The sequence below is a fragment of the Pseudorca crassidens genome, chromosome 13, assembly GCF_039906515.1.
Source record: "Pseudorca crassidens isolate mPseCra1 chromosome 13, mPseCra1.hap1, whole genome shotgun sequence".
NCBI lineage: Eukaryota > Metazoa > Chordata > Mammalia > Artiodactyla > Delphinidae > Pseudorca > Pseudorca crassidens.
Window position 1 is genome coordinate 50,800,802 of NC_090308.1, and position 11,834 is coordinate 50,812,635.

The following is an 11,834-nucleotide window of genomic DNA, read 5'->3' on the forward strand; positions in this document are numbered from 1 at the left end:
CAAGGTGTCGGTGGGGCTGACATTCTTTCTGGACGCTCTAGGGAGAACTCATTTCCTTCCCTTTTCAGCACTGAGATCCGCCCTCATTCTTGGCTCCTACCTCACTGTCCTCATCCTCAGAGCCAACAACATCAAGCTGAGTCCTTCCCAGGCTGCCAACTCTTTGGTTTTTTCTTCTGATTTCTTCCTCCACTTCGAAGGGCCCTGTGATTGCACTGTCTCCTCCCTCCCCAATAATCCAGGATACGCTTCCTATTTTAAAGGCAGCTGATTAGGAGCCTTCATTCCATCTGCAGCCTTAATTCCCCTTTGCCAGGTAACCTAACATATTCACAGGTTTCAGGGATTAGGATGTAGCAAGGACCGCAGAGGGGTTATGTTTAGACAGATCTGGGTGGGAGGACTCTGGCTTCCTTCCAGCATGACAGGAGGCAGTGGAAGTCTAGGAAGTGGGGGAAAGAGAGAACATTCGGCAGTGAGGCCCCGGGGAGGGCCCGCAGACGAGCTCTGAGTGACGCAGGGTAGGTGCTTCATCAGTGCTGGCTGAGTGGCTGGCTGGATAGAGGAATGAGAGGGGCTGCTCTATGAGTCCTGTACTGTGCCTCTTCTCCCCACCTGAGCACCCAGAATCTCTACCCTTGGTCTCTAGTAATCTGAAAATAGCACTATAGGTGAAGGAGGAAACCCAGCCTTACTAAGGAGTGATACAGTGTGGTAGTACAGGCAGAATGATTGGCTACAGCAGTGAAAAATGTGGTACCTACTGGTATGCTCTCGGGGTTCTTATACATGTAGCATAGATGACCTTTACAGTGTCCCTCCCACCTTCCCACCTGCATTAGGTGTTCTTTTTTTTACATTTTTATTTATTTATTTTTTGAACTTATTTATTTTATGTATGTATTTTTTTGGCTGCACTGGGTCTTCATTGCAGTTCAACATGCGGTCTGGAGGGTTACCATTTTCAGAGACAAATGGGAGCAATATCGGGACCTCAGAGGATTGGCATTCCCTTCATAATTATTTGTGCTAAACCCTCAGATGAAGCAGGTGCATTATTTAGTTGTATGCCACCTAGTATTATTGACAGGGCCAAAAAAACACCTGAAATCCCTTATAGAGTGTTGTTAGCAATTTGGTAATCAGCGAAAGGCAGGTGAGTGTCCCACGAAAAGAAACCAGAGATTAGGATGATGGATGGAAGTCAGGGCCTTATACCAGCACCTGGAATGGAAAGGTAGCTACTAGTTTCAGGGTCTAATGGGATGATACTTTGCCGTAGTCAGTCCAGGCTGCTGTAACAAAGTACCACGGACTGGCTGGCTTATGAACAACAGCGATTTATTTCTCAGTTCTGGATGCTGGCAGTCCAAGATCAGGTTGCCATCAAGGTCTGCTTTTGGTGAGACCCTTCTTCCAGGTTTCGGACTGCCATCTTCCCACTGCATGAGGACACTAATCCCATTCACGAGGGCTCCACCCTCATGACCTAGTTACTTCCCAAAGTCTCTCCTCCAAATACCACCACTTGGAGGTTAGGATTTCAGCATATGAATTTGGGGAGGGGGGAGGGGGGGCACATTCAGTCCATTGAACACTTCTTTCTTGTTTAGCCCTAGATTGGATGAAGAGATAAACGTATGTGGGATATTGGGAGTATGGCTGGGACTATGTTAGATTCCTTCAATCAGGAGAGAGCAGGAATATGAAAGATCCAGTGTATCAAACGACCCCAGGGAGACTATGGGAAGAGGAGCACATAGTATTTGTAGGCTTTCGTTTATTTTCTTAAGGTCTTGCCTTGGGACTAAGAGAATATGCATCTAAGTCAATCCATATTCCCTTACTTTACTCCCTGACCATACTCTAACTGTGGCCACTATTTGATTACTTTGACCACTTTCTGGGTTTTCTTTTTTCTGATTCTGTTCCACCAGGAGATTGATGGCAATGCCCTCCTGTTGCTGAAGAGTGACATGATCATGAAATACTTGGGCCTAAAGCTGGGACCTGCACTGAAACTCTGCTACCATATCGATAAACTGAAGCAAGCCAAGTTCTGAAGGTGTTTAAAAGATAGAAGCAAAATCCAGACAACAGATCTCCAGATCCTCTTCTGCCTTAACAACATTTGCCACCATCACAAAGATTCTCTCCTGAACAAGAACAGCCACAAAGACTTGGTCTTTTTATAAAACTCGTGCATCTTGACCTTTTAAAAAATTCAACATGGCCCTTTTGAAAGGTTCTTCTGTGTTGATGATTTGCCAAAAAATTACAAAGAAGCCTGTTATTTTTAACATTTCTGGTAGGTTGGTTGCTCTTAGGGTGGGTACTGTTTTTATAATGAGAATGTGGAGAACTGAATGCTATCACCCAAGGAGGACACTGGAGACGTCCAAGGATGTGAGAAGAACCTTTGTCCCTGCAGGCTCTGCGGGGACGCCCACCACAGCACTACCTGTCTTTAGCTCTGACTTGGGGACCCTATCATTGTGAGCCTTGCTTAATTCAGCTCTGGAAGCTGTCTTCTGAGGTTAAATGCCTCACCTTGCACTATCTGGAAAACTTGAATTCTTTCACTCTCTGAAAGAGAAGGGGAAAAAAAAGTCTTTTCTATTCCTAGTTATCTGAAGTACTGTGTTTCCCCACTAGAGGGAAGACTGCTAATGTATTTTCCGGACCCTCACTTCAGCAGCCTGATATTCAATACCCAGTGGATGGATTAGGGTTTCTGTGAACAAGACCTAGCCTACACAGACACAGGGAATTTATTCCACAGTCAGCACCACAGATTGCAACTTGGGAAGAAACCGTCTTCTAGAAGGTTCTAGTTCATATCCAATCATTACTGACTGACTGAGGTGCACCAGCAGCAAAGTCAAGAATTTGGAAGCACGTTCTTCCCAGATGGGGCTTTGGAGTTCCTTCCCTTCCAGCGTCATTACTGAGGTGTCGATGTATTGGCATGCCGCAGAGCTTAGTGACATTTAGCCATGGTGTTTCTTTAAAAAAGAAGAAAGATGTCTCTACTAAGTTTTGAAACGGGAGAGTGTTGATTTCTAGTTACATCGTGGGATTATATAGTTGTATGTGTGGCTAATTTTAATAATAATAGCATGTACACAGACGTGCTATTATTGGGTTTAATTCAATTTACAAATAGGTTTTCCTTTCTCACCGTGGAGTAATAGAAAAAAATTGATTTCTACCCTTTTGCAGCTGTGTCCAGAGACGGACAATGAATCCACAATTTACTAGGCAGAAGGGCAACCTTGTCTCCATTCTTCTTTTGATCCTTTTCCTTTCTCTCTCTCCCTGTCTCTTTTTTCCTTCCTCTCTCACTGAATAGGAAACGTATCTTCAAAATGAATTTGCCTTTGCCGTGGGCGTGTCCTCTTCCTTAAAAAACGTCCGTAGTGCTGTAAGGGAGGAGATGAATACTAGACTTTGTGATCTCCGGGAGGGGGAAGATCAAGGGCCACTCAGGGCCTCCCTTGGCCCAAATGCAAATCAGAAAAGGCACACCATCCTCGGGATGCAGCCTGGACGGGCGTCTTGGCCGGTGAGTGGAGCAGGGTGGGATTGCAGCCTTCTCACCCCTCCACCAGGTGACCTTGTGCAGGACAAGACCTGTACAAACTTGAGGGCAGCCCTGGGTAGATCTGTGTATTGATCCTCTATAAATCAGTTAGAACTTGGACAAGGATCATAAGAAACATTCCAAGCCATGCTCTTAGACCCACTTGATGAGTGGTATTTGAGAAAGCACATCAGAGCAAAATCCTTTTTAGACACGCAAATGGTGGCGGACTTAAAGTGTGACAGAAAAGGGATAAAGCAGAGTGTCCTAAAACTGCCCATGGAACTGAGCTTGCGTTATCAGGCTGTGGGAGAGCTGAATGTCTTGGTCCCGGCACCTGACAGAACTACCCTGAATCAGGCCTTGGGACAGCATCTTCAAGATTTTGAAACAATAAATGGACTCTGTCCCTCAAAGGTTGTAAATCGTGAAGTGCTCACTGCTGATCTGGAGTTAGATAGTTGCCCTCAAAAAACCATGGGTAGGGCTTCCCTGGTGGCGCAGTGGTTGAGAGTCCGCCTGCCGATGCAGGGGACACGGGTTCGTGCCCCGGTCCGGAAGGATCCCACATGCCGCAGAGCGGCTGGGCCCGTGAGCCATGGCTGCTGAGCCTGCGCGTCCAGAGCCTGTGCTCCGCAATGGGAGAGGCCACAACAGTGAGAGACCCGCGTACCGCAAAAAACAAAAAACAAAACCATGGGTAGTGTATATATTCAGAACGGCCAGTGTGAAAACAGTGAGATCCAGAAAATCCCACGACAGCCTATGTTCCTCACTCCACCATTTTTGCTCAATTCTCTGAAACTTGTGGTGCCTCTTGCATCAACATATACCTCATATAGAGATTTTCAAAACTTTCTACCATTCTTAGTAGTGCCTCCCTCGGTACAAACACATCAACATTGGTGCCGCCAAATCAAAATCATCTGCAAACAATGTCAAGGAGATACTCGGAGTCGTTTTCAGGGGAGAGAGATTTTCCCATCTCAAGTCTAGGAGAAAACTGGGTCCACGTTCATGTGGAACTGCTCTCACAGAGATGCTATCTCATTTTGCATTAAACTTTAAGCAGGACAGATTGCTGAAACCATGATATTTAAGGTTTGACTTTTTAAAAATCTCATTACTCTTGAAATGAATGCTGTCACGTCAGAGAATAACCTAAGGAGGAAATTCTTCCTTTCCTGTTTTTGCACTGAAATGCAGTTAGCCGACCAAATTATTGTTGCAATACTGCAATTAAATTAATTTTCACCCCTTTCAAAAATCTTGTCAAACCAGGCAGTTCAATAGCTCAGCAAATGTAAAACATACCAGGCCATCTCCTCTAAACGGACCTTAGGCAGAGTCATGCCACGTGTGTCATTCTCATCTGAATGGGAGCTTATTTGGGGGCCCTTGAACTTGTACAGATGTGTTACTTGTTATTCCATGGCAGTAGATTTGCTCCAGGTTGTGGTAAACAATGATATAGTTTTGCATAATTTCAAATTAGTGTGTGTGTGTGTGCTCATGTCGCAAACATTTCCAATTACACTTGTCTGTTAAACACGTTTAAAAAAAAAATCTAGAGACAGTTCTGTTGCCTAAGGCATTTAAAATATTTTATGAGGCACATTATTCCCTTTGTGAAGACTTCAGGTAAAAGAAGTGCATTTCGTCTCTCTCTGTGTGTGTGTGTGTGTGTGTGTGTGTGTGTGTGTTTCCTGACACTGTAGTGGGAAGAGCCTTTGAAAGTGGCTGGGAGTGTATCAGCTTTTGCATTTGCTTCGTTTCAAATGCCTTCCCAGCTTTGTAGCCCTGAGGCAGAACCCTCTCTAAGCTGTTACTGCCAAGTATCCCCTCTAACACCAACAGGGTGTGCCCTGGAGGCAGCTGGGGGACAGTGCTGGGGTTCTGGGCCTGCCCAGGTCAGGTGCTAACTGGACTCACCAAGCCAGCCCAGGCTCTACTCCGTGTGACTAAGGGGACAGGCCTCGCCTGGGAGCCCAGTGGGCTGGTTTAGTGCCCACCAGAGCTATACAGCGCTTCCATCATTTCTCTTTGGCAGGGCTGCCTCGTATTTTCCTTTACAGCAGGAGAAAGGAGTGGGGGAGCTCCTCAGGAAAACCAAATAGGGTATTAAAATACACTGGGGAGGAATACTGCGTGAGAAGGAAACAGTAAAGAAGGGAAGATAAAAATAACTGTCCTAGGAAGACGATAAGAGAGCACCTCTTCTAACAGGCCCAACCCTCTGAGCTACAGTAACCTATTTTTGTATTTATGTGCTGCATGGAAGATTTCTTATTTTATTTAAATTAAAAGTATGTTTTTTATTACTTTCTGAGATTGTTTTAGGAGAATTTTGTCATGGCTCTGAAGATGATTGGAAGTGCCCAGAAGTGACCAGGGACTTGAAGTTAGTCATTGTCAGAAGGTCTTGAAAGATGGAGATACTCTGCTTTCTAAGAAACTAGCCAGGTTTCCATACGTGTGAGTGGGAGGTGAGTGCTGTGTGACATTCGCTCTGATCTGGTGCTTTTTCAACTCTTCTCCAATGGCTTAAGAGGAGGAGGAGGAGGAGATGGGACTCACGTTTTTTTCCTTAAACCTCAGATAACAAGACAGGCAATTGGGAAGGAGGAGATGATTTCTCAAAACTGCAATATTTTGTTAAGGAGAGGGATGAACACCTGTCCGTGGTCTTGGTTTATTTTTTGTTACAAACTCACTCCAAGAACTAGGTAGCTGCCCAGCTCTGCTGTGGTCTTGCCACGTGCCAAGTTCCCCATGGCATGAGATGACCGTGCTGAGAAGCCCAGCGGTGAGCCCAGCAGATGGTCTGCTGTCTAGAGGTACAAAGAGTCCTGTTCCCATCTTGTGATGTCACCCCAGTGGCTACTTTCACAGGACTCCCGGCCGTGCTGCCCCGGGAAGAGGGCTGGGAGCCTCAGCTTCCAGGGTGCCCTTCCCTCCAACCATTATCCTAATCGAAGACGATTCCTTCATGGACAATTGGAAGCTGGATTTTTGGAAATCTAGCATTTACTTGAAAGAGAATCGTTCTTATTTATTGCCACCAGTTAAATATTATGGAAACATGTCTGCTAACAATTTGCTTTGTGTAATTTGTTCTAATGCTAATAAGCAACAGCTGGGACACTTCCTGTGGTAAATTCCTCTGTGGTTACAGTGGTATCATCACACATGGACTTCACCAAATCACTGTACTTGAGAAGAACGCTCACTCTGGCTCTCCTAGGCTGCAGGAAATTCCCCTAACTTAGAAGCAGTTCTGGGCAAAAGCGTATTTTTAGAGGAGGATTTGCTTTTCTTTGCTCCCTGCTTTTCTAAACAGGGCCCCAGACCTGTGCTCTTAAAATCCTACATAGAGAGCCTGGGGTTCTCCTCACGCTCAGCATTGAGCTTGATTTCCTCCAGAGGAAAAACAGCCAGCAGAGCTAAAGAATGACCCTTTCCTCCAGGTCAACGTGCTGTATGCATAGTTGATATGGGGCACAAGAAGGGTGGAGACGAGTCCGAGGGCCAAGAGCTGCTCAGCAGTTGGTTAAGTAATGATAGCCGACAGTGTGGGCATCTTTCCGTCCAAAGGGTCTAAATATACCATTCGGACTTGCTCTGGGCTGCCAGCCCACCATTCTCTGCTCTGTAGCTCGACCACATGACCTGAGCCTTCGGGTTGGTTCCCTCTATTAGATGCTTGTTGTGAGGGCCAACACAAACGTCTTCTATTGATTGGATCCTACTTTGGAACACAACCAAAGCCTTGCTTCTCCAAACAGCTCACTATGAGACAGCAGACCCACACTGGGTGTCATTTTACAGTAAGCATATGTGACCGAAGGCTACCTCCATCATAAATGTAGCATCCTCCAACCTTAGGCAGCCTCCACCTCCCCATCCAGTGCTGGGGCGCCTTCCCCACAGCCTGACCGCTTCTCATTAGGGGGAGTTGACTCCCATAGGAAGTGGCTTATTTCTCTGTTGGACAGCTCTGGTTGTGAAAACGTTATTTCTCAGGGAGGCACAGATGTCTGTGAATCAGACACAGACGTTTGAGATGAAGCCAACTTTGCAATCTTTCTCTTTTTTAACAGAGCTTGTCCATGCAGTAACCACACCTATAATACAAATTGACATTGGCGAATAGATCCCGGCTCCACTACATTAGCGTAGAGGAGCAGACACTGAATATCAATGTGGGACTCAGATAGGTCATAGCCATCAGATTCATCAGCCCTGTCATGAAAAACTATCGAAATTCCTGTGGTCTCACACACACAAAAAGGGTGTCCTGGGAGAATCTTTAGTGTAGTTGTAAATCTGGCTGTGGTCACATAAGCATGTGAGTTACAAAAGTTTGCATGAATGAATCTATAAGTCCATGCACCTCATTAACTGGAAAAGACACTACGAGACGTGGAAGCCCTATCTCTTAATTGTACTCACTGGTGATATAATAAACTAAGGAAGCTGAAGCTTTTAGTTTAGACAAAAACAAGTTATAATTGATGATAGAAAAGTAAACATGGTCGGTTGTGAATTTATGCAAGAGGTATGCAGTTTATGACACCAAGCCCATGTGGATTTCATGCTTGTGTGTGCACGCCCCCGTGAGTGTGTATTTGTGAGTTAGTGCAATAAGAGGTGGGAACTGGGGAAGGTTAGAGAAGGGATTGCAAAGGGAGCTTTTGCTTTCTAGAGCACTCTTATTCAGAAGAGCTATCTAGCAATGATTTAGAAATCAGATCCCAAAGTACACATAACATGTAGTTTATGTAGTTTGCTTAGATAAAATTCTGGATTATGGAGCAGATTCTCGATGAAAATAAGTAGCTACAATTATATCTAGCACCTTGCACAGCGGCACCTGCCATATATTGTAAAAGGCACCTCATGAATATTAATTCACTGAATGAACAAATGCTTGACTAGTTTCGTATTTTATTCAAAAAGTCACTAGTTTCTTTTTGAACCCCATATCTTTACTGAAAGGAGAAGTGCCGAAGGGACAGGCCAAAAGAAGAGATAAGGCGTTTCGTTTCCTCTGATTCCCCAAACGCTCAAGGAGGTCAACTCCGTAGTCACTGACTTGCATTTCACTCCTCTTTTTGTCTTAGCCTCTCGTGTTCTACTGCAAGCATCAGAGAATAACAATAGATTCCTTACAGCTTTACTTCTAAGACATCTTTTCCTTTTCCTACTCAATGCTCGGTGCCTCTCAGCATGAGTAGGGTCTCGGTGGGCTGGTTAACTGCTCAAGGACAGCAAGCACCTCCAGGAGGAAGAGAGCACTTTCCCTGAGCCCTGCACTCGCAGTACCTTGCTCACCTTGGAGAGGGCAGGTCAGTGGAGCTGGGTCTTCCCCGCAAGCCACTCTGTCGTCATGCTGATGGTAGCCCGCCTGGGAATAGACGTGGGTAGAAGAAAAGCTTCCCCTGTCCTTTTCACTCTTTACCCATCTCCACCCTTGAGAGCAGATTTGGAGAGATCAGGGGCTTCTCTTTTTTCCACAGAAGGTTACATAGGAGCATTGAGAATAGAATATTGTGACTGATTTTTTTTTTCACAACCACACCAAAACTTAGAGTGTTTCACCTTCAAAGAAATCACCTCAAAAGTCTGAGCACATGTTCCAAAGATGTTGTCATTGCTCAGAATATTTCCACTGCATCTCTTTTGGGGTCATTGTTAGATGCTAGAACCCATTCTTTTCAAAGTGGAAAACACATCGTCGTCACTCGAGGGTGGATTTTTTTTTCTTTTTGGAGTCAAAGGCACTGGGGTCATGTCTGGTGAGCAGCACAGGTAATCCCTTGAGATGTAAAGCAGTGTTTCTCCATACTCATTAGTTTGTCTTTTCCTTGTGTGTTTCCTTACTGGGTACAGATGGTTTGAGCAGTAACAGCCACAGCTCATTTGTTAACTTGACTGTATTAGGCAGGTGTCAGTATAAGGAGCTGCAATGCAGAGACTGATTTGAAGGGCAGCGTCACTTGGATGAACATTCAACGTGTTCATTTTAAAGCTCACTTACAGTTCGTTGCTGTATCTTTAGGCATTGTAAGCTGAGGATATTGTGAATGTACCTAGAGCTCTAGAATAGCAGAGGAATTGGGAGGAAGAAGCCTTAGGGGACACCTGGACAGCTCACCTCCAGGGTAAAGTCTTCTCCACACCGTCTCCCGCTGGTTGCACACTACTGGGGCAGCAGATTGTGGTGCAATACAAAGAAACAAGCTCTCCGAGTTACTGCCTCCCCCGCACCCCCATCTCCTCATCTGGAAAAGGAGAGGCACCCAGATGACCTTCACAGGCATGTACAGCTCAGTTACCTTCAGCAAAGGCCGGTGGGACTGTTGGCTCCTCGGCCTTCTGTTTTATCATTTCCAGCTTCTGCCTCTCCTCCTGTCTGGCCTCGTCTAGATGTTTTCTCATCCTCTTCTCTCATTGGCCCATAGCTCCTCCTCAAAGCCACAGAAGCATCACTTTGCTATCCTTTCTCATTATTTTTTACTTTCCATTTAATTCTTTCTTCCTGTCTCCATGTTTCTTTTGTCTCCTCTTTTCTGTTTTTCTCCATTCCACTACCTCCAATGCCTTGTGGGAAGGAGAGGAGGTGGAGAGATAAATAAAGAATTAACAAGTAGCCTCTTCCCTTCCTGGCCGGGTTGTCCTGACCCTTGCCTGCTCCCACTGTCCCATCGTCACCCGCCTACAGCATTCCTCAGCTCTGTTGTGCTTCCGGCCCGAACTCCACTTGCTCATTCCATTCCTCCAGGTCCTGCCCTCTCAGCCTGTCCTTGATTTCAGGAACAAGAGTCCTGTCCCTTTTGATTGCTTCATTCTGCGACTCGCCCTGATGTCTCACTCATAGGCCTCATCAGCCTTCCTCAAGCCTAGGCCCCAGTGCCCATCCCACCAGGTGTCCCTCCTCATTCGGCCCCGAAGGTCAAGGGCCCAGTGACCTGGAGCCGATGTGACATACCTCTTCAGAAGCATGAGTTGTTTCTGCCAGCCATGCTGGCTCTTGCAATCTGCATGGAGTCACTCTGCCCTCCAGTAGCAATTCTGATCATTGCACAGTTGTTGTTTTTTTTCTTTGTAAAGTGATTTTATTAATTTAAATTCTTTTTTAAATTGGTGTATAGTTGATTTACAATGTTGTGTTAGTTTCAGGTGTACAGCAAAGTGAGTCAGTTATACATATAACCATATCCACTGTTTTTTAGGTTCTTTTCCCATATAGGTCATTACAAAGTGTTGAGTAGAGTTCCCTGTGTTATACAGTTGGTTCTTATTAGGTATCTATTTTATATGTAGTAGTGTATCCATAGTTCTTTATAGAACATGTAGCTTTGTCCAGACCCGCTGAGCACTGACTGTGCCTCTCAGTGACCAAAGCCAGACCAGTGTCTCAGTTTAAATGAGGAGGGCCAGCTGGGATCAAAGACGAGACACAATGACCTACATGAGAAGCACTTCTGGGGTGAGGGTTTGTTTCTAGACATTTATAAGTCTGCTGAGACGTGTGCAATGTTAAGTGGCTTGTGTCTGGGTAGGGGAAGATGATGACATATTTCCCAAACAAAAATGTGATTTGGAGGAAGGAGAAAGGCAGCAAAATTCTGGAACAGGAATGCTCTGTTCCTGGCCTTTATCCAGCACCATCACATCCCCTCGAGGTTTTTCTAGAAGTCAAACTTGTTTCCTCCACAGGAACTGAAAGTGTTTCTGCCCAAGTGTGAGAGAGTTTGGAGAACTTTGATTTCTTTCATTCTCCACTGTGTTCTAAGCCACAATACTTAATTTGCTGTCATCTTCCAGCTATATCCTTGATCACATCAGGATTAAAAGAACGAGCTTGGGCTTCCCTGGTGGCGCAGTACTTGAGAGTCCGCCTGCCGATGCAGAGGACACGGGTTCATGCCCCGGTCCAGGAAGATACCACATGCCGCGGAGCGGCTGGGCCCGTGAGCCGTGGCCGCTGAGCCTGCGCGTCGGAGCCTGTGCTCCGCAATGGGAGAGGCCACAACAGTGAGAGGCCCGCATACCACAAAAAAAAAAAAAAAAAAAGAACGAGCTTGTCTCATCCTCCAGAAATTTTGAAATAGCAGTTGTTTTATATAGCATATATTTTCATTTATAGTTATTGATTAATTAGACTGTTTCTCTCCTGTAGATAAGTAGAAGTAATTTTATTAATATAAAGATTTTATACTATAAGTACATTTGTAGGTAAATTTAC

At 45.4% G+C, this 11,834-nt stretch overlaps 1 protein-coding gene across 2 annotated transcripts in view; it reads left to right on the top strand.

Annotated features, from left to right (window-relative positions):
- The window catches only part of SCML4 (Scm polycomb group protein like 4), a 128,459-nt gene extending 123,392 nt beyond the window's left edge, over positions 1–5,067 (top strand). For both annotated transcript variants that reach the window (XM_067702426.1, XM_067702427.1), the window contains one exon: positions 1,938–5,067. In XM_067702426.1, the coding sequence (XP_067558527.1) occupies positions 1,938–2,063 (126 nt within the window). In that variant the 3' untranslated portion in view covers positions 2,064–5,067. The remainder of the gene's footprint in view (positions 1–1,937) is intronic.
- The last annotated feature ends 6,767 nt before the right edge of the window (positions 5,068–11,834 follow it).